We start from the raw sequence: 27,456 nt of genomic DNA on the forward strand, positions 1-27,456 counted from the left end.
TAAGTACAAGAAGAGGAAACTCACGGGCATGCATGAGGTTCATGAAACCACAATCTCCCCTTAGTGGCCTGTCCTACAGTAGTATTCACAAAGGGTGAATAAAATTATCATGAAGCATATATACATATATGAACTAGACATCAACTATCTTTTTATTAAACCTTAATCCTTATTATACTTTTGACGCATGTTATTTATGGGGGTTCAACCTTATATATGCATTATGATTGGACTATTCATGGTGTTAATTGTCCTTTTCTTTTTCTTCATTTGAGTGAATGGATATAAATAACTCATCTTTTTCTATGAAAATTTTGCTATACTTAATGTTACAAACTAGGGATGGGAGGATTTTCAGTTAACGTTAATATATCGTTGGAATTTTCCCATCCTTTGAAAAAGAAAAAAAAATGATTTCTCACTGTGATTAGATATTGAACTTTTTGGTTCTCGAAGAATTTGGTTAGGTACACTTTAGTGTTTTTTAAAATCGCAATTTGAACAGAAAAATGGAGGAAAAAACTACTTTTGTTTTATATAAACATAAAGATATAAAGACAATTAAAAAAAATCAAAATATAAGTCATATAAGACTGTATTTATAAGAGTTACAAAAGAATATTATACAGTAGTCATGCTTATTACTTTTTCTTTGAAATTATCACACTACATTAAATATCAGTTTTTTAAAATAATCATTTTAAAAGAAATGATGTGAGAGAATGTGAATAGTTAGATGAATTGTATGATAAAAATTATTAAACTGCTGACAAATGCATTAAAACCTGCACATAATCCGAATCCCGAATATATATTACCAACTTCTGCTCATTTCATTTCACAGTACTATGCTGTTAACATGGAGAATCAACACACGTTCTGGAAGTCCAATTATGAAATTGACGAGTTTCCAGTTGCACCTACGTGCCAATTTTCTTCATATGATTATAGCTGGTATATCAAACTTCTGCATGCCACGTACCTCTTAATTAATTTCTCTATACTTTTCAGATTCCAAATGTTAAGTTACCAAGTCGTTTGAGAAAGTTTCTCACTGTAACGTCTTTAATTTCTGCAGGGATAATGCTAATGATGATGGTTATCATTGGTCATATCAATATGATGATCAATTTCCTTGGCAAGATAGCTATCTTGATGCTATCCCTTTTACGAAGTGTTATTATCCTCATGACATTTTCTATGAAACTCTTCCAATTGAACCAAGCCCGTTAAGCGCACAAGGTTATTTATCAGTGCATATATATAAGACTTCTTAAAGTCTTTATACTACGATACATTGTTCTTGTTTTGTTTTGATATGGTAGATTCTAATTGCTGTTGCAGATTATGACTTTTGTGACGTTAATAATGTGCTTTCTGCGTGGAATGAAGTTGATGGTTCTGACAAAGCTGTGTTCTCATCATGTAATGATGGAGAAAGTGTGCATGAAGTGAGGGAAGATTTTAAGGGTAAGCAGTGCAGGGAAGAGACAAGTGGAAGTGCGAGAATGTTGTCAAGGAAAACGGTTTCTAAGTACTTTTACATGCCAATATCACAAGCTGCAAGAGAGCTTAATGTGGGTCTCACACACTTGAAGAAAAGGTGTAGGGAGTTAGGGATTCAGAGGTGGCCACAGAGGAAGCTCATGAGTTTGCAAACCCTTATAAAGAAAATACAGGTAAGATCTCACTTCTCGTTCTGTGAATTGAATAATCAAATATATAAACAGTGTCATATGGAGAATGTCACTAAAAGTTATTAGCAGAAGTGATTGAATACTTGTATTTTTTAATTAAAAGATGACATTTGATATCTATCTTGAATATATATAGAATTCTTAAAATGGATCCATCTACTAAAAGAGAGTATATTTGATAGTTATGAAAATATTTTAGTTTCACCCACATAAAATGAGAGTTTAAATTTATAATGAGTAACTACAGTAACTTTGATCTTTTAAACATATAAAGAAAAATTATTAGATGATTTGAATCAATTTTTATATAATGACGTGCAATTAAGTGTTAGTAATTTTCTTTTAGTAAATTGAAAAACTTAAATATATATCCTATAATGATTAATTAAGATCATGGATATTTCGTAGTCTCGAACTACTTAATAGTTTTTTATATAAATTTTTTTTGTAATCTTTCTATATCACCTTGACTTAAAAATAACAAAGAAAGTTGAAGGTTTTTTTGATTTTATTTTATGAATATTATAATTATAATGAATATTGGGTGCAGGAGCAAAGAGAGGGGTATGAAAATGATGAAAAAATAAGGGCTGCCATTGAGGTGTTGGAGAGAGAAAAGAGGATGGTAGAGGAAATGCCGGATTTACAACTTGATGATAATACGAGAAGGCTTAGACAAGCTTGTTTGAAGGCTAACTACACGAAGAGGAGACTCATGGGCATGCATGAGGTTCATGAAACCACAATCTCCCCTTAGTGGCCTGTCCTACAGTAGTATTCACAAAGGGTGAATAAAATTATCATGAAGCATATATACATATATGAACTAGACATCAACTATCTTTTTATTAATCCTTAATCCTTATTATATTTTTGACGCATGTTATATTATGGGGGTTCCCGTTATATATGCATTATGATTTGACTATTCATGGTGTTAATTGTCCTTTTCGTTTTCTTCATTTGAGTGAATGGATATAAATAACTCATCTTTTTCTATGAAAATTTTGCTATACTTAATGTTACAAACTAGGGATGGGAGGATTTTCAGTTAACGTTAATATATCGTTGGAATTTTCTCATCCTTTGAAAAAGAAAATAAATGATTTCTCACTGTTTTATACTGTAAATCTAGAATTTGATAATTGGTTTAGTTTACTGAACTTCATCTCTGACTGCACACATGTACACTATATACTTTGGGGCCTGTTTTTAGAGAAAGAATAAATTTGTGCCAATTTTAATTGCATTTCGTAACTGCAATGTTATTAGCATGTAATATCAAGGTTTTACACATCTTTAAAAGTTTAAATATGTTTTTGTCCTTATAAAATTAGTAAATTTTGATTTTAGTTCTTGTAATTTATTTATTTATTTTATATTTTTCATTCCTATAAAATTAAAACTGTTTTTTTTTAATTTCTATTTTTATGTAATTATTTTTTAACTATTTTTTATTTGTTAAAAAAGTTAATAAGTAATCATCTTAAATGTTACTTATAATCATTATTGATATTATATTTATATTTAATACCTTTGAAACATTTTATAAGTCTTTAAAATAAATATTATTTATATACTTTAAAATGATCATTAGAAATTAAAAATAATTAATTTAAATTTTAAAGGAATAAAAATTAAAAAAAACTATATTTTATAGCGATTAAAATAAAAAAAATTATTTTATAAAGATCAAAAATAATATTTATAAATTTTAGAAAAGTAAAAAATTTTAAAAAAATTTTAAAGGAATGAAAATCAAAATTATCAATTTTATATGAACTAAAAGTATATTTAAGTCATTTTTTAAATAGTGAAAAAAAAAAGTGTGCATAATAAGGGGAAAAAAAAAGTCTTTACAGTTTTAGCGATTGTGTGGTCATATGAATAGGCATTTTCTCCTAATTGTGTTCGGTATTGTTATTGTAACCATCATATTTAAAACTTTTAAATATTATTGTTTAGCGTATTAATTTGATTTATATAGAACAAGTTTAAAGTCCCCATAGAGAGACACATTTTGATGATTTCCTGATATATGCTCTTTTAATAATTGGGATGGTGATAAAATTGCAAAACTGTGTTGGTGGAACCCCACCTTGAGTTACTTTTGAATTTTATGTTGTATTATACATGTCGAGTGCATAAATGTGAAAATGTTAGTCTTGTTATATAAACTTCTTTATAAAATATATACAAGAAAAGAATATGAGCAAAGAAAAATAAAATTAGTTTCTTCATAAATTAGTATTTCCTCTTATATAACTTCTTCAAAAGCTTTTTCTTTTAACTTGCATAATTTAATTTAATTTTATGAAGAAATGATTTTTTTTATCCTTTTTAATATTTTTAATAAAGTTATCTAAGTAAGCTCTTATTTATTTATTTGCCTTGGATTTGGTTTACAAATTTCATGAAATGTTTTGAGTAAGGTATACATCTCGACTTTACAAAATATTTCATGCCACTAGTAGCTCTTATTATTATTATTATTATTATTATTTATTTTTTTTAAACTATCTGTCTATTATATCATATTATTTATTTATATTGATATTTATTTTTCTATTTTTCCCGTTAGCATTTAGAATATCGTGCATCATTCTCCTTATATTTGTGAATATGGATTCTGAAATCTTCATTTTAAAGTATATTTTAACACTTATTTTTCTATATTATCTCACTCGTTTTCTATACTTTTAAAGGTTCTTTCTCTAATATGAATTCTGAGAGTGATTCCAACTTATTCTATATAAAAATGTATATGAAATATTATACTAAATGATACCATGATTATGAAGATGATGGAAATGTCTGATGATATTTTAACTTTGGTCCTAAAAAGTCGTTAATAATATTACGATGAAATTCGTATTACAATAAATGAGGTTTTGGAATTCTTAACGATAGGTATCAAATACATTCATGATGTTGTTTTGGTGCATGAACTTGACCAAAACTTGTTGAACATGGGACTCCGATAAATTTACATGTGATCTGTTACAAAATAACTCAAATTAAGTTTTAAAGATCGCAGACATGCATTGTAAAAACATGCAAAGTAACAAAATGTGAATTACAAATTCGGTGAGGGATGTCTGTGACACCCTCTACCCCAACATAATTACTTAATAAGCATTAACTATATTTAAAAAGTATATTAGAGTGATATAAAATAATAAATATCATAAGGTAGAAGATGCACATTCGTAATTAACATTTATACCAAACTCAAGAAGTCATAATAAAACAAAGATTATAAATTAATCCCAGTAAAGGTGGCAGTGCCTCCTAGTTAGGAATCAATTTATAATTTTTTGTATCATACAAATATATTTAAATTTCAAAAGAAAGAAAATAAAACATTATTATCCCAGAAAGAAGCCTAGCTAAGCCCGATGTCACATCCTATCAGAGCATGCCCACTTAAGCCTCTAGACTTCATTACCAACATCCTCATGATTAAGATTACCTGCAACATAAATTTAAACATATACAAGAATAATAAGAGGAGTGAGAAACTTCTCACTTAGTTGCAGGTATAGAAATAAAAGTTAAATAGCACACACACGCAATATAATTCACATATATAATCAATCTCACATATATGCTTATGTATAATGATTTTCTTGACTTGACTCACTAATGTATGCATGTGGCGCCATACGGAAGTTTCAGAATTTATCACTGGTGACCCAAAGGTACACCTATCACTGGTGTTCATACACCTCGTTAGCATGTTACATCACTGGTGTCCCGAAGGCACACCTATCACTGGTGATCATACACCTTGTTAGCATCACTGGTATGCGGCCTCAGCGGCACACCTGGAATAATATATGCATATGATGCATGTCATACATTCATAGACTCAACATTTAGCATATTACACATATAAGATTCATATTTCATAATTATGATTTATTTTATTAATCCAACTTTAATAGTCCAATCAGTCCAACAGTCCAATAGTCCAATCAGTCCAATAGTCCAATGGTCCAATAGTTCAACAGTTCAACGGTCCATTCATGGATCGTAGGTCACAAGTCATGAGTACATATTTCATACAGTCATATCCTCATAGGTCCGCATAGGTCTCATATATACTTCATATACTCAAGTCATAATAAGATCTTCATAAGTTCGCATAGGTATTTTTATTCTAAAACTTATTCTTTTTTTAACATCAATTACATATTTATAAATTAATAGGAGGCTTAGCCTTCCATATCTTTATTAATAAACAATTTATTCATTTTTTTTCTTTTATAAAAATAGTATAGTTATTATTTACTACGGACAAGAAATCAAGTGATGCAAAAAGCAAAGCACATTAATAACAATATTTCATACAAACAAACAACAGGCATAAGATCGGGAGCCAATCTAACAAACAACTATTTAACGATTACTCCAACACCCCCAAGCGAGGTTTCCCACTCCCCCCCTTACCTGGATAAATAGGAATTTGGGCAGAATCTCCTCTCTTTCTCCTTAAACCGGAACCGGAACTAGAGCAGAACCTTCTCTATTCTCCTCCTCTTTTCACAACCTAGGCAGAACCTTCTCTCTTATTTTCTCTTTCTATCTCTCTAGAATTCCTTCTCTCTAAACTTTTCTTCTCTCTAGTTATGAATTTTCAAAATCCTTAGGTCCCTATTTATAGAAATTTTGAAGTTACTATGCACTATGCACTATTCATTAAAATAATATTATAAGTTACTATGCAGTATGCACTATTCATTAAAATAATATTATAAGTTACTATGCACTATTCATTATTATATTCAAATTTATTAAAAAATTTGAACTCGCGTCCCTCGTGCAGCCGCCCCTTCACTATGCAATTGCATAGTGAAATACTATTCATACATACGTATACATAAATAGTAAAAATACGTATATGTAAATAGTAAAATACATATACATGAATAGTAAAATACGGGAATAAAATACTTATTCACATAATAAATAACTCTTTTCATTTGAATAAAATTTTGGGATATTACAATGTCAGAGTTAGGTGTACTTACCACAACAATTCACTAAAATAATAAATGTGCGCTTAAAATAAGAGTAATTATAATTTATAATCACGCATTTATTTTTTTCTTTTATCTCACCTTTCATCTTCATTTTTTTTTCATAATTTTTCTTCATTTTTCATAATGATTTTCATTTTCTCTCTCTAGATTTTTTCCTTTCTCTTGTTTTTTTTTTTTTTTTTTTGCTATCTAAGTCTACCTTATTCGGCCATTCATCATGCTTAAACTGTATTCAGCCAGAGTTCTACACCAATGGGTTTCAAGTTGCAACATTAACCAAATCACCCCAAAAATTCCAAAACATGACTTCAGCAACAAAAGTTGCAAGTTACATATAAAGCTGCACCGTGTAACAGAACACACTAGTAGTTGCAGTAGGTTTGAATAAGTAATAGTTGGTTCATCAAACAATCTACTTCCCTCTCTTAGCACTGCCACCAAACATAGCATAATCTCACCATTCCACATGTAAAAAATTCAAACTTATTATTATATAAAACCAACCCAAGTGCTTAAAGCCTTATGAGCCAAGAGATACAAGTCATAAATAACTTTACTTGAAGAGATTACCACTTGCTAGAGAAACATGAAGTTGCATCTAGCACAAGTTGTTATAATAGGCATTATTTTTGGAATTGGGCTTGAAGGGTGCCAATGCGAGGTTGTGCAGTTCATTTTTGGAGACTCACTCTCTGATGTTGGAAACAACAAGTACCTCTCTAAAAGCCTTGCTCAGGCAAGTTTACCATGGTATGGTATTGATTTGGGTAATGGACTACCTAATGGAAGGTTCTCTAATGGTCGCACGGTTTCAGATATAATAGGTATTTTTTTTTAATGATTATACCACAAAATTAGTCCAAGAGATTTCACTTTTTGTCCCTGCTTTTACAAAAACCTATTCATGTTTGTCTTTACATTAAGTACTAGAGTGAATAATAATGTTTTATAATGTTAGACATTATAGAAAAGTCAAGGACTAAGATGATGCATGTTTGCCAAGGGTTTTTGGTACCTAGCAATTTGTGAATATGAGTATGTTTAGATATAAGATTAAAAGAGATTTTTCTATGGTTTTTTTTGGATATAGAAGTTCTAAAAAATTCTATTAAATTTGTATAAAAAGATTTGTGTATGAAATAAGAGTTTGTTCTGTTATTTAGAAATAAAAGCATTTTTTTTTTCTATTGTTTCACTCTGAAATGATAGTGGTATTGACATTTTCAGGTGACAAACTGGGCCTTCCAAGGCCTCCAGCATTCTTGGACCCATCTTTAAGTGAAGATGTTATATTGGAAAATGGGGTGAATTATGCTTCAGGGGGTGGCGGCATATTGAATGAAACCGGCACTTATTTTGTAAGTTGCAAAGCATATAAACTTTCATGCTATTGATTCATTCTGGAGAGGAAAATTCGATTATAAAAAAAAATCAATAATTATAGTACATCCAGATCGTATGATAAATCATCAAGATTAAAAAAATATATTTTGTCAGATCTTTATTATAAAACATGATTTAGAAGATTTTATAAGATATTTTATAATTTTTTAATAAAAATATTAAATTATTTTTTCTTTATTTGTCTCTATTAAAGATTATGAGAATGTGTTTTTCTTTCTCACTTGTAAGCTCTCTCTATTTAACATTTATCATTTTTAATAGTATTGATGTGTAAACTTTGATATAAATATATTTAAATATATATATTTTACTTTAGAGAGTTTTTGGTATGCGAAATCTTTTTACTTTCATGAGAATCTTAAATCGAGAATTTTGGTTCTCTATGCTTGATAAGTATTTTAAAAAAGATTCCCAAGTAATATAATTTTTCAGAAACTATTTTTATCCCACTTTTCTAGAAAAACATTCTCATAAGGATTGGAATGCAACTTTCCCGAACTATGATAAAAATTTTATGTATAAAAAAAATTACAATTTCTTTTTTTAAAAAATAAAAAAACCTAATTAATATTTTTTTTATTCATTATCACTTCAACAACAAATACAAAAATACATTAATTTTATTAACTAATTAAAAAATAAATTAAATAAAATAATTCATTAGACATTATTTTTTTATCACTTTTAATTATATTATTTTTTAAGAGAAAAAGAAAACCAGTTGAAATCACGTATAAAATTTTAATAAATTATTTTATTGTGTTTTTTATTACAAAATATTTATTGTTATTAGGTAGGAATTATCATTTGTTTCTTTGATCACTTTTCTCGTTAATATAACAATAAAAATTAAATAATTATATTATATTTATATGATATGATATTTTATAATTATTTAAAATTTATAAAATTGCATTACTAACTTCTTATCACAATTTTTAGCTTCTTATCTTTAGCAAATTATTTAATTAAAATAACGCTATATATGTTTTCTTTTATTATTTTCTAGTTTATTTATATTTTAATTTTAATCGTTAATTTATTTTTTTATTATGATAAATCATGAAAATTATATTTTACACTTTGATTTACTATAATTTTTGCGTATAGGTTAATCATATGTAAATTGTTGATTTGTTATTTTAAACTAAGCATGATATATTTTTTAATGTTAGATTATAACAAGATTACATCTTACAAGGAAGAGGAAATTCAAAATTTTGTAAGGAATATTTTTGTAAAAATATTTATATAACCAAGAAAGTAATATTATAACTAAGCGTGAGAATCTTTATTTTTCAAGAAACCTATATTAATATTTTTAAGAATTTTTATGAGTAACCAAACAGATCTTAACAATTTGTAGGAATCATAATTTATGGAGTTTGTAATTCTTAAGAATTATGATTTTCAAGTATGAAAAAACTTGTCCCTACCAAATATCTCGTAAATGATTGTTATATTTAACGTTAATTATAAGTGAATGCATAAAATATAAAAATAACAATAAATAAAAAATATAAAAGAAATTTAATTCTAAATAATTTTAAAAATTAATAATTATTGTTTATAATTAGATCAAATATGCATGTGTTACAACTTCAAGTATAACAAATCATGCATGTGTTAAAACTTCAACTTCTACCTTTATTTACTTTAGAAGAGAAAAGCCTTACATATTGAAAACTCATTCCTCTCACAGATTCAAAGGTTTTCTCTCTACAAGCAAATTGAGCTGTTTCAGGGGACACAAGAACTGATTAGAAGCAAAATTGGAAAAGAGGAGGCAGAAAAGTTTTTCCAAGGAGCTCGTTATGTTGTTGCTTTAGGCAGCAATGACTTCATCAACAACTATTTGATGCCTGTTTATAGTGACTCATGGACTTATAATGATCAAACCTTCATGGACTACTTGATAGGAACTCTACGAGAGCAATTGAAGGTTTATTTATTAATCCACTCTAGCACAATCATTTTTGGCTTAATTACAATTTTGCCACCCAATTTTACAATTTGACAACTTTTACCATTCAATTTTAGAAATTGCATATTTTGTCACATTCAACTTTTGAAATTATACATTTTAGCATCCTAACTTTTAAATTTTTCACATTTTACCTTTTTATTAATTGACTATTTATTACCGTTGGTTGATCCTTGACGTGTAATATTAATTCTTGATGTGACATATTATATCATGTCATTATTTATATGTTATATCAATAATTCACGTCACCAATCAATATGTCATATCCGTAAATAATGTATCACATGAATAGCTAACTAACAAAGTAATAAAATATGCAAAATTTTGTAAGTTGAATGGTTAAATGTGTAATTTCAAAAGTTGGATTGCAAAATCTATAAATTTGTGCAATAAGTGACAATTAATTTTTTTATTCTCATTTTAGATTCTAACAATCTTTTCAATTATTGTTTTTCACTATTTAGCTACTGCATGGCCTAGGAGCAAGGCAGTTGATGGTGTTTGGGCTTGGCCCAATGGGCTGTATTCCTCTTCAAAGGGTGCTTAGTACATCTGGGGATTGTCAAGATAGAACAAACAAGTTGGCTGTTACCTTTAACAAAGCAGCAAGCAAGTTAATAGATGACTTGGGAAAGCAACTTCCCAATTCAACCTACAGATTTGGAGATGCATATGATGTTGTTAATGATGTAATTAGCAACCCAACAAAATATGGTAAGTAAATGAACATACATGTTTTTTAACATGGACCATTATCTCAAACTTAAACCATTAAAAATTACAAATATTCTATATGAATAAACAATCACTTGTTAATCACATTTTGATTATTGTAGGATTTCAAAACTCAGACTCACCCTGTTGCTCCTTCGGGAATATTCGACCTGCTCTTACATGTATACCTGCATCAAGGTTGTGCAAAGATAGAAGCAAGTATGTTTTTTGGGATGAGTATCATCCATCAGACAGAGCCAATGAACTAATTGCCAATGAACTCATCAAGAAATTTGGATTTTTGCGTGTTGATCAAACAAAACCTCCTTCACCATCACCTGCTCTTGCTCCTTCTCCACAAGATTAATCATGCATCTGAAGGTTTTATTGCTAAATGCTCTAATATAATTGCTTTTGTTAAATTTTGTGATGAAATTAATTAAGTTCTCTTTCAGTCACTTCGCTATACTAATTTATTGTTACACTTGGAGGTTCTCTTGATAATCCTTCATGCATGATTTATTGTAATTCAAGTGACACAGAAATTTCTTATATTTACTATCGGGGGTGGAGCCAGAAATTTGGTTTGAGGGGAACTATTATTTATTTTTTTTATATTTTTTTATTTCTAATACTTATATATAAATATTTTAATATCATAAATAATTCATTATCATTTATAAACGATCATATGTTAAATTCATCGATAAAAGTAGAAAGGAATTTTATTTTTCTTAAGTAATATTTCATATTTAAATTTTGTTTATAAAATGATACGTGATGAGAGAACTTTATGCCTTAAATAATTTATTCTACTCAACTCCAATCGGACGGACTAAATGAATGTATGAGAGAAAGAATCACATATTGAATCAGAATATTTTTTTTTTCAATGTTTGAAGAAAAAAAGCAGCAAACAGAAGGGCCAAGGCCCAGTCCAAGTTACTAAAGGTAGCTAATAACATAAGCTGATGGTATCTACAACCCTATCTTTTATCTTTTATAAGTACACCTCCAATCTCTTTTTTTAAAATAAAATTTCTAAAATATTTTTTTAATTAAATTTTTATTTTAAGTTCTATTTTTAAATTTTTTTTATTCACCCCTTTTTTTATCATTTTTTTTCTTTCTTTTTTTTTCTCATTCTCATTTTTCATCACTTTAGTCATTCTTTGATGATTTTATTCTTTTTCATTTTTTATTCTTAATTTTTCTCTTTTACAATCAACATAATCATATTTTATCTTTCTATCTTTTAAACTCTATTTTTCACTTTCTACTCTATTCTTTCTTAAACCCTAATTTTTCATTCAATCTTCATTATTCTCTACATTCAATACAAGGTACAAATTAATATATTAAATTACATTTTATATTTATAATTTTTTAACTTATTTAACATTACTTATGGACAATAGGATTGTAGGCGACGGTGGTAGATGAGAAGATAAAAAAACACGTAAGTTAAATTTGTCATACCGGAAAATAAGAATCGAAATTTAATTTTAGCATTCTAGAAAGTACTTTCCGGAATAGTAAAATTATTGTTCCAAAAAGAATTTTTCAGAAGTATGTTTCTTATATAATTCTGGAAAGAACTTTCCGGTACAATAACTTTAGTATTCTGGAAAGTACTTTCCGAAATTATGTAACAAAACTTTTCTGAAAAATACTTTTCAGAATAAGAATTTATTGGAAAGTATTTTCTGGAATAAAAAATTTATTATTCCGGAAAGTAATTTTCAGAACAAAAACTTAACTATCCCAGGAAGGGGGTGCGAGAAAAAGAAAAAAGAACGGGGGTGCGAGAAAAAGAAAAAACAAGGGTGCGGGGTGCAAGAAAAAGAAAGAAGAAGAGGGGTGCGGGGAAGAGAAAGAAGAGGGGTGCGGGTGCGGGAAAAAAGAAAGAAGAAGAAGGGTGCGGGGAAGAGAAAGAAGCAGAAGGATGCGGGGAAGAGAAAGAAGAAAGGTGCAGGGTGCGGGAAAAATAAAAAAGAAGAATGATGCAAGGAAGAGAAAAGAAAGGATGCCAAATTTAGAAATTTTTTTTTTAAAAAGAAAAGGGTAATTTAAGAATTATATATATATATTTTAAAAAAAGGGGTGTGTTTATATGAAAACGGAGGTGTGTTTATCATCACCCATAACATATTGAAACTGTATTTTTTATTTTTATTTTTATTCAATTTCGGAGATTTTCTTCCTTTGGTTTTTATTTTAAATTTTGGACTGTACCTTTTCAAGCCCAAGAACGGTTGCCCACCCATATGGACTCTTTGTGGCCTTCTTCCTTCATTAAATATTATTGCACCTGCATTGACAACATTGCAACCTGACAATAATTATGTATTGTACAGATCTTTTATTACACAATTTTAAGAAGAATCATGATATATATACCTTTTTTTTTATAATTTTTTTATAAGTATATCTCTTTTATTTATTTATTTAAAAAAAAAAAATTCTAAAATTTTCATAGTTTTTTTATTATTTTATTTTACACCTCCAACTTTCAATTTATTATTATTTTTTTGTTTTTACACACCTCCTTCTTTCTCTCTTTCCATTTTTCACATGCATCCTCTTATCTTCCACCAATTTCTCATCTATTTCGATAAATAATTTTAGTTCTCTCAATTTTTAACATTATTTTCTTATTTTCTTATCTCTTTTACTTTTTCACATGCTTTTTTTTTTCTTGAACTAGACATACATTTTTTTCTTCCAACATTTCTTTTCCTTTTATCCTTCCAAAAATCTTAATATTAAGTTTCTTCGAAAAGTACTTTTTATAAATGTATTGTTTTACATAATTTTGGAAAGTACTTTTCCAGAGGTGAGATAAGGGGTGCATGAGAAAAAGAAAGTATATATATATCATGAGCCTTTTAAAAACAGAGATAATTGCTCTACAACCATGATAATGCCAACTTTTGTTTTTAAAAATTGAACCAAACTAACTGTTTGACTAGTTGGATTAAAACTAGTTAGGTGTTCAATCTAATTATAAACTTAAATAGATAATCTCATAAACAAATTGAATTGATAAAAAAAATGTTCAAATAGGTTTGGAATTGATAAAAAAAAAACTAATATGAAAATCAGTTTGAATCGATCTTCTTTAAGAAATATTTTTTAACTATTTTTTTTTAATTTTTAAACTTTATTTAAAGTATTTTTTAGTAATAATAAATGCATGTTTAATAAAATTTATAAATTAAAATAATTTTTTTAATATTTTTCTTATAAAAATATAATTTAATCATTTATATAATTTCTTAAGAAATGTATTAACTTATACATTGAAGTCGTTGCTGATACCAATGAAACTTGGGATTGTTATTGTGGAAACATCATGACTAAACATAATACTATTTAAACATTTATTTATAATAATAATTAAATCTTCGCCACACGTCACTCTATATATTATGAACAAAGAGTTCAGGATAATCACCCATTGGCAAGTTTTTAACTCTTCAAAACGTGCCAAGTTTCAGGGAAACTCATTTGCTAGATTTGGTTACAGATAACACTTAGACTTATCTGGCACTAAATAAAAACCACACAGCACTCTAGTTTTGTAATCATATAATTATAAAGTATAAACCAATAAGCAACTGTGATGTGGTTTTGTTTCATAATTGAATCCTAATTAATTATCGTATATGGCATTGAGTGCAAAGAGATCACGACTACGAGTATCTACATTAGAATCTGATTTTTGAAAAAGGTGTTGTTACTAAATGCTTACAGGTGTACCATTGTGTCTGTGACTCTTAATTTTATACATGCATCATTGCTCTCTCGAGTTTATTAAATTTAAATCTCCTCATGCAGTATATATCCATATTCAGAAATATAACATGTTTTGGTCATATTTCCTTTAATATGAGAACCCCACTAGCTTCATACACTGGAATGAATATTATTATAATATCATCATGAGAAAAAAAGAAAGAAAAAGAAAGCTATGTGGACAAAAGTCTATTCCCATAACTTTATATATATATATTTCACTTTCTCCACTGAACACGTACAAAAGCATATGTTATACGAGGTATTTCAGAAGGCCTTGAGTGGCCAACTAACATGATTACGCAAAATAAAAAATGTTGATTCATTTCGAATTCACTTCCTATGAAATTAGTTATGGATGCACCAAGCTAGATGCTGTGTATGGATCGACAAATGGTTTTTCATTTTTATATATCCGTATCTTTTTTCGCCAAAAGAAGAGCTATATATAAAGCCTATTTGTCATTAAAAAAAGTAAAATTAAAGTAAAACCTATTTGTGAGTTTATTGCCACATGTATCCATCTCGTAGACAACTTCATGTGTTAACCTTTATTTATTCAACGACTTATTAATAAATGTTGAAGAGTGTGTGTGATTATCTTAAAATATATCTTAAGTAGAACTATGCTAACATATTTTTTTTATAAAAAAAAAAATCAAGTGCATATATACATTATAAAATGAATATGTTAAAAAAACCTGTTCAAATTGTCTTTTAACAGTTTTTTTTAGGCCAGTTTTAACTAGTTACACTCATGATTATCTTAAAATTCACTTATAACAAATTTTAACATTTTATATTATTTTTATAGGAATCTAGTTCTTTTACAGTTAAATTTAACCGCAGAAAGTTATTTTTATAAAGATAGGAACAAAATTTTTTTCTATAGGAGATGTGCGTGATCTTCGTTAGAAGATGTATGTGATCTATACCAAAAGAAATCTAACAGCAGAAATATATCTAATCCTTTAAGTTTATTTTTAAAGTTAATCACTTATACACTGGCGGTGTAAATTTTTTTACACTGACAATTAATTATATCTTTTAATTGTGCCATGTCACTATTAAAAGTAAATGTGTTTATAGTGACATGACACAATTAAAAGATATAATTATATCTTTACACTGAAAATGTATTGATGTTTAACTCTTATTTTATATTACATAAGTGCAAAAGCGTGTTTAATTATTTGAATTAACATTAAACAATGTTTGATTTGTACTCGTGCAGTTCCAAGCTGAATAATTAATGTATACCTCCTCCCCTCCGAGGTTGGATGATCCAAAATGTTTTCATCGTTGTTGTTACTATTTTATCGGTTCTCAAATATATAACAAAGTTTCTCTCTGATACCGTCAATTTTATCAGTTCTCAATTGAGCAGTGGTACTATTTTGGTCGATTGTATATAAGTTTAATAATCCTAGTTCACATTGATAAATTAATTAATAAACACAAGGAGCAAAGTTTTCACATTAATTATGCTGAATACTTGAATTCATTCGGTTTACTTGGTCTTTTTTCTTCAGATGATACATATAATTGCTTCTGGAATCCACTAGTTATGTCTACTGTTAAAACATTATGTTACTTATAACTGCGTCGACATTCTATGATTATATTATGCTTCATAGGGCACTAAACAATTAATAAACACACAGCATTTGCACATGCACTTATTATGGATATGGTGGTTTTGGAGTGTGACGACCATTAGCTGTAGATGGTGGGTAGTCCTGGAGTTCCAAGTCCATCCTCTCAGTTGCCTCCTCTTGCGGCCACTTTATTTCAGCAATAACCTGTATTTGTATAAGCTTCTTAATTTAGATATCTAGTAAATTAATGCATCATGCATGCATTATTTGCTCTTTGTGAATCCTATTATCTCTTAGCTGAATGCTAAAGATCATTCTTCAAAATACTGAAATTCATTTTTTTATATATAAAGATTAGGAAGCAAACTTTTGATCACATACTTAAGAAATAACATTATACATCGAACATGTCATATTTTTGTGGTGCATAATACATTATGCATGTGTCTTGATCAGTTTAATTAGTCATGTATAGGGCATCAAAATTTGTATATACCTTGTGGTTGTGGATATCCTCTAGTGCAACATGAAGAGCTTGGGGGTCTTGCATAAGGCTTTCAGTTCCTGTTTTATATAGAACAAATTATAAGAGGAGCAACAAAGAAGAACTATACAACTCTAAAAGAAAGAAATTGGAAATATTGTGGTAGAAATTTACTTGTGATTGGGACTGCTCTAAGGCAAACAAAATGAGAGAGTCCTAGAAGAATCACAAAGAGGAGGTGAAAGAGGGTGACCTTCATTCTTGTGTAATATAGATCACTTCTACGACAAGCTATAGCTAGCTCTTGGTTGTGACTTCACATGCACTAAAGGCCTCAATTTATACATGTAGAGTAAAGATTTTTTCAGAATATTTTTTTTAGTATCTAAAGTGCATATATGATGGAGGTGGCAATTTGGTATTGCCAAATTAAAAAAAGGTAATACAACCCATCATTTCTTCGAAGATCAACACGTATATCCACTCTGAAAACTTTTGTCAGCTAACATTGGGGTGCTGGGGGCCAGAATTATATTTTTTGGTGGACTTGAAATTAATGATGATATATTTTAAGTCAAAATGACAACAAAAGGATGGAGGAAACAATGGAAAGTGGAATATGACACAAGAATGTTGGGGGCAAAACCCAACCTGGTACACTAATCCAAGTCAAGGGATAAGTGGGTATGTACATAGCCATGAACCTGTATTCCATTGTGAATAGCGTGGAAGTGGAACAGGAAAAATAGGTACACGTCCATGAAAGAAATTAACTAAAAGAATGATCACTTAACATTTGCACCTCAATTAATTCCACTGGCGTATAACAAACATGCACGAAATGTGGTAGTGATTTTGTTGGAATTGTTTGCATGGGTCCAATAGGAGAGTGTGAAAGTCTAAGGTGCATCATTTAAAATATACAACTAGTTTAATTAATTGAGTTAATCAATCACCTTTACACTGACAGTGTAAATTTTTTTTTATACGAGTAATTAATTATATCTTTTAATTGCGTTATGTCACTGTAAACACATTTACTTTTAACAGTGACATGATACAATTAAAAGATATAATTAGTTGTCAGTATAAAAATACTTTACACTGGCAGTGTACAGGTAATTAACTCTAATTAATTTAACTTAAAACCATCATGTTTATATATTTTTTGTTTGTTTTTATTTGTGGGATACGAAATTTTATAGTTCTCTAATATTCTCCATCAAGTTCAAGGGGATTGGACCAGTTCTGAGTTACTATTATTAGCTAGATAGTCAGTCTCTTAATTAGGTTGCTAGCTTTTATTTCTTGAGCTTGCACTCAAGTCAACTTGGGGAGTTTTATTTTTATATTTATATGAACTACTAGTATTGGTTTCGTAATCCAGGATTGAAGTGGCATATACAAAATTTCAAATTTAAATTTTGCTGCATCATTGTAATTTCTAGTTTTTATTGGTAAAAACTGTCAAATTCAAAGGAATAATCATATTGTTTTTGTTTTTGTTGTTGTTGTTTTTTTTTTTTTTTTGGCTTATCACTTAACTGATGTTTCTCGAGTTTCAAAAGTCCGAAATTTTAATTTTTTTTTATTGTTTTTAGATTGCTATGGGTTATTAGATTATTTAGATTCCAATATCTTATTGGAATTTTTACAAAGACTCAATAGTTTAAGTTTAAATCTTGTTTTTGTTATAAAATTTATCGATTAAAAAAGTCAACCCGAAAGGCATCAAGTCTATTTTTAGACTTATCACTCGAACTAAAGTTTCTTGAGTTTCGAAAAGCCCGATTTCGTTTTAATTATGATTTTTTTTAAAATTTTTCACAAAGGCCCAATAGGAAATTGTGGACTAGGCTAGCATAGTAAGAGTATTGTACGTAAAAAATAAAAAATAAAAAATTGAACCAATATATTGAATTAATTCAATCCCTTTATATTTATGGAAACTTTTGTTTGTCTTTTTATTTGAGCAGAGTATGTACTTCTTGGTAGAAAATGATTTTTATTGACAATAAAATTTACTCAATGAAAGATGTTTTAGTTCTCCAACATATTTCGCCATGTTTAGAAGCAACCATATATGTTTATTAATTGCAACTTTTTCCTTTAAAATAATCATGTGTTTTTTCTAGGCTACTGCATGCTATGTGGTTTCTATTAATTTGTTTATGTTTTTTTTGAGCCTGTCGTGTGGCCTAAGTCTGAAGGAAAAGAGTGTTTAGGTTGTTTCGCCTAAACGCACATCAATTGCGTTGCAGGTGGTGGAAGTCATATTCAACACTTGAAAAAGCTTCAATATTCAAGTTCGGCTGTCATGCATGTTATTGCAAGTGGGAACAATATTTTTTCCATTACCATATACGACAATTTAGCTACTCTAATCATAAAACTCCAAACACTAATTTCAGATACAAATGAAGGCTATTCGACAAGTTTAATAGTACTTGATTATTACAAAAAAAAAAAAAAAATTGATTAAAAGACAAATTAAAATAAATTTTCAGTGATTAGCTATGTGAAAAACTAACTTTTATTTAGTTCTGACAATCCATGTTTAATTAATTGTATATATGATACAAATTTATAGTTTTTATATATTAACCTAAAAACTATTACCATAATATGTCTCAACTCAGTAAATTTTAAAACATAAATAATATGTAAAAAATAAATGTCAAATTAAAATATAGCTATTAATATTTTATAAGTTTAGTTAGTAAATATAATGTACCGGAAGGATCCCGTCGGCCACGTGGATCGGCACGTCATGTCCTATCAGATATTGACGCAAGCCAGATGTCATTTCGGCTCGGCACAGGATCGAGATCCACATCTGCCTCATATCGGCTCGGCAAGATGCCGAACACAACGTCTCGGCCATCCTGTATCGGCCCGGCTGAAAGTCATTAGAGTAATTAGAACAGCGATCCCGATTAATAAGAGACGAAACATGATTAAGGCGTAACCCGCTGATTAACATCGTATTACCTAATTTGGTAAGTGTCAGAAAAAGCCCACTATGCTCAGGCCCATGTCAGGTATTATAAATAGGTCACACGTAACTAGGGATGGCAACGGGGCGGGGCGGGTGCGGGTTTCATGATACCCGTCCCCGTCCCCGCGACTCAAACCCATACCCGTCCCCGTCTCCATACCCGTCGGGTATGTAAATTTTGTCCCATCCCCGTCCCCGTCGGGTATCAGGTATACCCGTACCCGTACCCGTACCCGTAAAAAAATAATTTTTAAAAAATTAGAGTGTTGAGACAGACGAAACAGAACTCTCCTAACTATGAAGCTAAATCTGATACAAGATATCGAGAACCATTGCTTAACAAAAACAAACTTGAGAACACACACAAGTGATGCCAACTACCAGAAAACAGAGTTAATAAAGGATCAAGAGGCAAAGAAAAAGAAAAACGGGCAACGCTATGATTCGCGTTGGTGTGGTGAAAGTGGTGGAGCATGTGCTTGTTCACAAAACGGCTGCACAGAACCCCGCTTACAAGAAGGGAGAAAGAAGAGTGCGAAGGTGGTTTGATGCGGTGGCTCGAAGGCTGATGCGGTGGCTCGGAGGCTGATGCGGTGGCTCGAAGGCTGATGCGGTGGCTCGAAGGCTGATGCGGTGGCTCGGAGGCTGATGCGGTGGCTCGAAGGCTGATGCGGTGGTCTGATGCGGTGGAGCATAATGCGCCCAGGTGGTTTGATGCGGTGGCTCGGAGGGAGAAAGAAGAGTGCGGAGGCTGGAGTGTGAATGAGAGAAATTGAAACCCTAAGTTTTAGCTTGCTGCGTGGCCCAGAACAATATTTGAAATGTTATTTTTTTTAAATAATTATACGGGGACGGGTATTTAACCGGGGACGGGGATGGGGACGGGGACGGGGACGGGGACGGGGCGGGTAAGTATATACCCATCCCCGTCCCCGTACCCGATTTCTTTTATCGGGTTTTACCCGTACCCATACCCGTACCCGGTCAAAGCGGGTATTCCCCGTCAAAGTCGGGACGGGTTCGAGTATTACCCACGGGTACGGGTTTATTTGCCATCCCTACACGTAACGAGGTATGTCACTATTCAATTATTACCCTAGAGATTCGTGCTTGTCCTGACTTGAGCGTCGGAGTGCCTTTTGCAGGTACCTCCCCCCTCTGAAGAATCTACCTGAAGCTCCCGTTCGGCCCTCCTACACCTAGAAGACTACGAGTGTACCTTTAGACAGATACATTTTGGCGCCCACCGTGGGGCCGAACCGACAGCTTTTGAAGAAGTCAGACTAGGTACTATTTGGAAGAGATCATGGCAAAGACAAGGAGAAATCACACGGGTGACCACCGATCCGAAGATGAACACCAATCCAAAGCAGATACCGCCGAGACGATTGACGAGACTAACATGGCCGAGATGGTGCGACAACTAAAGGAGGAAATGGCCGTCATGAAATAACAATGAGAGAAAGACGCTCGTGAGATGGCCGCCTTGAGGGAAGATAATGTTGCCTTGAAAAACCAAAACAAAGATCCCACTTGGAAACCTTCCGAGCCGACTCATACCCAGGGTTCGTTCCACTCGCTCGGACATACATCTCTTCCCCACACTTCCATTGTCGCCCCAAGAAACCACGCTTCGGCTGCCCAAGTCACTAGCCGACCCGCATACGCTCCACCTACCGGAGCACACCGACACCCTTTCACCCCTAGCATAATGCAATCCTCCCTTCTAGACCATTGGAAGTCCCTTCCGATAGATAAGTATGACGGGACCACTGACCCTGACGAACACGTCGATATTTTCCTCACCCAAGTCACACTCAGCACCACCGATGATGCCGCCCTATGTCGTATCTTCCCAACATCTCTGAAAGGAAGAGCATTGAGTTGGTTCACTCGTCTCCCGGCCAACTCAATAGACTCTTTCAACACCCTCGCATCCCAGTTCACCATCCAGTTTGCCACCAGCCGACCCCACCATTTGACCTCCCTCGCACTGGTAAGCATAAGACAAGAAAAGAAGGAATCCCTTCGGGCTTTCATGAGCCGATTCAACAAAGCGGCTCTCGAGATTCGAGACCTCAATCCGGCCGTCGCCCTCCATCATTTGACTACAGCCCTGCGTTTGCTAACAGTATCTGCAAGAAACCCCCGTCTGACATGGATGACTTGCGGCGCCGCGCCGATAAATATATGCAGATGGAAGAACTCGCGAAATTTCGCAATCAGGCCAGGGCAGAAGTATCGGCCAAGGTCGAGAAGCCGACTGAAAGCTCCTACCGTAGCCGTCCCAAGGACCTCGTCTCGAGAGATAAGCCTATTCGAGGACCAAGGTACTCCCACTACACTCCTCTAAACACCACTCGATCAGCTGTACTAGACCAAGCACTCGCATCGGAGGTCCTGGCAGTGCCGAAACGCGCTTCAACTCCCCCACGCGCGGACACTAGCAAGTCTTGCAAATACCATCGCAACCGGGGCCACTCAACTGAAGAGTGCGCGACTCTGAGGGACAAGATCAAGGACTTAATCAAACAAGGACAACTTCAGCGTTTTGTTGATCGACCTCGTTCCCCCCGACATGATGATCGTCGGCACCGTCGAGATCAACCCGAACAAGACAGATCTGACAGACGTCCTTACAGGGAACGAAGTCGGTCGAGAGGCTGAAAGGAAGACGAGCCGACGACTCAGCCCCGAAGAGTCATCAACACCATTGCCGGCGGATTTGCCGGCGGAGGCGCTTCCTCATCGGCACAAAAGAGGCACCTGCGAGCTGTCCGAGCTGTACACGCAGTGGAACGTACTCAACGCAGGATGCCGACCATAACGTTCACCGAAGCAGACTTCAAAGGCATTGATCCAGACCAAGACGATCCAATGGTCATCAGTGTCGAAATTCACAACTGCATCGTTCAAAAAACGTTGGTCGACCAGGGCAGTTCGACCGATATACTGTATTGGAACACATTCAAACAGCTCGGCATCCCGGAGGCCGAACTAATTCCGTATAATGAACCCCTGGTCGGATTTTCGGGCGAACGCGTATAGACGAGACGGTACATCAAGTTATCCACCCGTTTCTCCTTCGATGGAGCCGAAGCTCGAGACATTCAATTCAAGTACGTAGTTGTGCACGCCAACACGTCGTATAACATCCTTCTCGACAGGCCTTCCCTCAACAGACTGGGTGCGATCGTGTCAACTCCGCACTTAGCCATGAAATTTCCTTCCGAATCAGGTCGAATCATCACAGTACATGCGGACCAGAAAGCGGCTAGGGAATGTTATTTCGCTAGTCTCCGGCTGCCTCGTCTTGAAACGACCGAGCCGCGTGGAGAGAAACGTGTGCACTCGGTAGCCCAAGACCCTGAAACGATAGTAGACTTCGACCCTTGAATGGAGCAGGACGAGAGGGTAGAGCCAATCGAGGATCGACATCCAATTGTCATCGGGCCAACCGACCAACACGTGACCTACCTCGGTTCTAACCTGTCTGAGATGGAAGGGCATGAAATCAGACAAGTTGTTAGAAGAAACAAAGACTTACTCGCATGGCGGCCGACTGACATGCCAGGTATTGACCCCAATTTCCTGTGTCATAAACTCTCTGTATGTCGAGAAGCCAAACCGGTTGCCCAACAAAAAAGAAAGATTGAGGAAGAGAGAAAGAAGGCAGTTGAAGCGGAGGTATCCAAGTTGTTAGAAGCAGGTTTCATTCGGGAGATACAGTACACAATATGGTTGGCCAACGTCGTCATGGTTAAAAAAGCAAACGGGAAGTGGCGAATGTGTACTGATTACACAGACTTAAACAAAGCATGTCCGAAGGATGCATATCCGTTGCCAAACATAGACCGGTTGGTTGATGGAGCAGCCGGCCACAAGTTCCTAACCTTTCTCGACGCATACTCGGGTTATAATCAAATCCGTATGCATACTCGAGACGAAGACAAAATGGCGTTCGTCACGAAATCCTCCAATTATTGCTACCAAGTAATGCCTTTCGGCTTAAAGAATGCTGGAGCCACATACCAACGACTCATGGACAAGATCTTCGGTGGTCAGATTGGGAAGAATATGGAGGTTTATGTCGACGACATGGTGGTCAAATCGGCCAGCTTACCTTCTCATGTCACCGACCTGGCCGAAGTCTTCCACGCGCTCCGGAAGCACCAAATGAGACTCAACCCGGACAAATGTGTTCGGTGTCTCGGGCAGCAAGTTCTTGGGCTTCATGCTTTCAAGCCGGGGCATTGAGGCTAACCTTGACAAATGCCAAGCTATTATTGACATGAGGAGCCCGTCAAACTTAAAAGAGGTCCAAAAGCTGGCTGGCCGACTAACAGCGTTGTCTCGTTTCCTGCCATGTATGGCCGAAACTTCCAAGCCGATCCTTGGCCTCTTGAAAAAAGCAAACCGTTTTCAATGGACGAATGAATGCGAAACATCTTTTCAACTCTTCAAGAAATGTCTCGGCACTCCCCCAGTGCTAACCAAGCCGATACCCGGCCGAGAAGTAATCTTGTATTTGGCAGTTTCAGGTGAAGCCATAAGCGCCGGACTAATACAGGAGCAGGACGGTCAACAGCAACCAATATACTTTATAAGCCGAGTGCTTCAAGACGCCGAGCGGCGATACCAACTGTTGGAGAAAGCGTTAGGACTCATATACGCGGCTAGGCGCCTTCGGCAATACTTTCAAAGTCATACTGTGGTAGTCCGAACAGATTGTCCGATCGCTAAAGTACTCCGAAAGCCAGAACTGGCCGGCCGAATGATGGCATGGTCGATTGAGCTATCCGAATTTGACGTCCGATTTGAACCTCGGGGGGCTATCAAAGCACAAGGCCTAGCCGATTTTGTCAATGAATTATCGCCCCTCGACCAGTTCGAGGATAATGCTTGGACCATGCATGTAGACGGATCATCCAACCAGCAGGGAAGCGGTGCCGGAATAATCCTGGAAAGCCCATCCGGTATTTCCCTCGAACAATCACTGCGGTTTTGTTTCAAAACCTCTAACAACCAAGCAGAATATGAAGCTTTGCTCGCCGGCATGAGGTTGGCTGCCGAGATGGGTGCCACCAAAATCGTGTGTTGGACCGACTCGAAAGTGGTGGCCGAACAGGTCAATGACAACTTTCAAGTCAAGAACGCGAACTTATTGAAGTATTACCATCTGTACAAAGGAATGAAAGATCAATTTCATGATGTACAAGTTTGACACACACCATAGTGTAACAATGAAAGAGCTGACCAGTTAGCCCGATTGGCCAGCAGCCGAAAACCAGGACAACTCCGGTCAACTATCCATTTGGAGCTACCCACATCCAGCATCCCACAGGAATGCATGCCGGTTGAAGAACTCCCAAACTCCTGGATGACCAGCATCATGAATTTCATTGTTAACGGCTCCGAGTCGGCCAATCCAGTAGAAGCAAAAAAGATCCGAACCCAAGCGGCGCGGTATTCCGTGGTCACAGGAGAGTTGTATCGGCGAGGGTTCTCCACAACCTTGTTGAAATGCATTGACAAGCTGCAAGCAGACTACGTCATGAGAGAAATCCATGAAGAAATATGCGGATCACACACAGGTGCAAGAACGCTAGCTGCTAAAGTGCTGAGGGCCGGCTATTATTGGCCGACCCTGAAAATCGACTGTACCGAGTACGTGAAAAAGTGCAAGCAATGCCAACAGCACGAAAACCTAATACATGCCTCGGCCGAACAGCTCCACTCGGTCAGCGCCCCTTGGTCGTTTGCCCTATGGGGCATTGACATCCTCGGCCCGTTCCCACTCGCCAAAGGTCAATGCAAGTTCCTAGTGGTGGCCGTTGATTATTTTACCAAGTGGATTGAAGCTGAGCCGCTAGCTACCATTATGGAAGCTAATGTGCAAAAATTCGTATGGAAAAACATCATTACCCGGTTCGGCATCCCATACGCAATCATTTCCGATAATGGGCTTCAGTTCACGGATAAAAAATTTAACACCTTCTTGGAGAACCTCGGCATCCGACACCGATTCACGTCCGTTGAACATCCACAGTCCAACGGTCAAGCCGAAGCTGCCAACAAGGTTATCCTCACCGAGCTGAAGAAACGACTTGGCACAGCCAAATGAGCGTGGGCCGAAGAGCTTCCTGAAGTTCTTTGGGCGTACAGGTGCACGCCCCAATCAACCACGAAGGAAACTCCGTTTCGATTAGCATACGACACGGACGCCATGATTCCAGTCGAAGTTGGCGAGCCTTCATTCTGACGGACGCACTTTCATGAGGAGTCCAACGACGGCGCAATCCGAGCCGAACTGGACATCGTGGATGAGGTCCGAGAGAAATCCCAAGTCATCGCTGAAGCGTGTAAACAACGAATGACCCGGCGATTTAACTCCAAGTTAAGACCAAGAAGTTTCCAAGAAGGTGATCTGGTTTGGCGATCAACTGGCTCGGCGCGACGAAGCCCGACCGAGGGGAAACTAGCGGCAAATTGGGACGGCCCATTCAGAGTCCGACACACCCTCAATAATGGTTCTTACAAATTAGAAGAATTGTTCGGCAAAATCATCCCCCGGACATGGAATTCTACCCATTTGAAGACCTATTATAGTTAGGATTCCACTTCATGTACATGTGTAAATGTCTTAAGATGCACTCTTTTCCTTGAATCGGTCTTTTCTCCTCTTAAAAAATTGTGAAGAGGTTTTGGCCGGCAAGGTTTTTAACGAGGCATCCATCAATCAATAACAAGACAATTCAACTACCTATGACTTATTTTATATTTCTGCAATTTCATTTTCAAATTACAAGTCTTCCCTCCCGAGATGTCTCTCGGCCAAGGATGTGGCTTTAATTATTTTACTAGTCTTCCCTCCCGAGATATCTCTCGGCCAAGGATGTGACTTTAATTATTTTATAAGTATTCCCTCCCGAGATGTCTCTCGGCCAAGGATGTGGCTTCAATTTTACAAGTCTTCCCTCTCGAAATGTCTCTCGCCAAGGATGTGACTTTAATTATTTTATAATACAAGTCTTCCCTCCCGAGATGTCTCTCGGCTAAGGATGTGGCTTCAATTTTACAAGTCTTCCCTCCCGAGATGTCTCTCGGCCAAGGATGTGGTTTTAATTATTTTATATTACAAGTCTTCCCTCCCGAGATGTCTCTCGGCCAAGGATGTGGCTTTTATTTTAAATTACAAGTCTCCCCTCCCGAGATGCCTCTCGGCCAAGGGTGTGACTTTTATTTCTTATTACGAGTCTTCCATACGTTAAATCTGTATAAATTAAACCACGATCGGCAAATTCGTCATATAAATGTTTGCTAAGAAATACTGCTCAAAACGATAGATGGCATTAAAAAGATATAAGGGCTCTAACGGCCCGGAAATACATAAAGTTAAAAGGGCACTACCGGCCCAGACATACAAATTCGTAAAATAACCCTAAGCCTGCGCCTCGGGCTCTCCTTCAGTCAAGCGCTCCTGCTCGGCCACTCCTTCCTCCACATGGCCGCCGCCACTCGGTCCGGCCTCGGGGTGAACAGGAACTTCAGTGTCCGGCTGCTCATTCGGCGGGATTTGAGTCAGATTAACATATTTTCCCCGATGGAAATCCATGGCCATATCAAACTGAAAGTCTGACGGAAGACTTCCGAAATACCGAGCTTGCCGAGCCGCTTGGGCGAAGCTGGCTTCATGATGAGAGAGAACCTTGCTCCTGGCCCTCTCCCTGT

The 27,456-nt window shown here is 34.5% G+C and overlaps 2 protein-coding genes and 1 long non-coding RNA gene across 3 annotated transcripts; 1 reads left to right on the forward strand and 2 right to left on the reverse strand.

Moving 5' to 3' along the window:
- Positions 1-4,880: 4,880 nt before the first annotated feature.
- LOC145958831 (uncharacterized) lies at positions 4,881-6,384 on the reverse strand. The gene is made up of 2 exons (XR_014434387.1): positions 6,150-6,384; positions 4,881-5,169 (listed from the first exon to the last, which is right to left on the reverse strand). It is a non-coding gene; the product is annotated as an uncharacterized LOC145958831 (long non-coding RNA).
- An 812-nt stretch (positions 6,385-7,196) lies between these two features.
- LOC109815061 (GDSL esterase/lipase At1g74460) lies at positions 7,197-11,437 on the forward strand. Its single transcript, XM_020379650.3, has 5 exons — positions 7,197-7,566; positions 7,970-8,100; positions 9,849-10,088; positions 10,598-10,847; positions 10,970-11,437. The coding sequence occupies exons 1-5, from the start codon at positions 7,329-7,331 to the stop codon at positions 11,212-11,214; spliced, it is 1,104 nt and encodes a 367-aa protein (XP_020235239.2). The 5' UTR covers positions 7,197-7,328; the 3' UTR covers positions 11,215-11,437.
- Positions 11,438-16,115: 4,678 nt separating this feature from the next.
- On the reverse strand, positions 16,116-17,061 carry LOC109815048 (uncharacterized). The gene is made up of 3 exons (XM_020379632.3): positions 16,902-17,061; positions 16,740-16,807; positions 16,116-16,447 (listed from the first exon to the last, which is right to left on the reverse strand). Exons 1-3 carry the CDS (start codon positions 16,984-16,986, stop codon positions 16,328-16,330), a joined length of 273 nt encoding a protein of 90 aa, XP_020235221.2. The 5' UTR covers positions 16,987-17,061; the 3' UTR covers positions 16,116-16,327.
- Positions 17,062-27,456: the final 10,395 nt, after the last annotated feature.

Source organism: Cajanus cajan, chromosome 6, assembly GCF_000230855.2.
Source record: "Cajanus cajan strain Asha chromosome 6, NIPB_CcT2T_4, whole genome shotgun sequence".
Classification (NCBI taxonomy): Eukaryota; Viridiplantae; Streptophyta; class Magnoliopsida; order Fabales; family Fabaceae; genus Cajanus; species Cajanus cajan.

Excerpts from the sequence above, each read along its gene's own strand:
- LOC109815061 (XM_020379650.3), top strand. The coding sequence starts at position 7,329 with ATGAAGTTGCATCTAGCACAAGTTGTTATAATAGGCATTATTTTTGGA. Across the intron at positions 7,567-7,969 it reads CACGGTTTCAGATATAATAG|GTGACAAACTGGGCCTTCCA; the intron begins GTATTTTTTTTT and ends TGACATTTTCAG. Across the intron at positions 10,848-10,969 it reads TAGCAACCCAACAAAATATG|GATTTCAAAACTCAGACTCA; the intron begins GTAAGTAAATGA and ends TGATTATTGTAG.
- LOC109815048 (XM_020379632.3), bottom strand. The coding sequence starts at position 16,986 with ATGAAGGTCACCCTCTTTCACCTCCTCTTTGTGATTCTTCTAGGACTC. Across the intron at positions 16,808-16,901 it reads TAGAGCAGTCCCAATCACAA|GAACTGAAAGCCTTATGCAA; the intron begins GTAAATTTCTAC and ends TATATAAAACAG. Across the intron at positions 16,448-16,739 it reads AGGATATCCACAACCACAAG|GTTATTGCTGAAATAAAGTG; the intron begins GTATATACAAAT and ends ATACAAATACAG.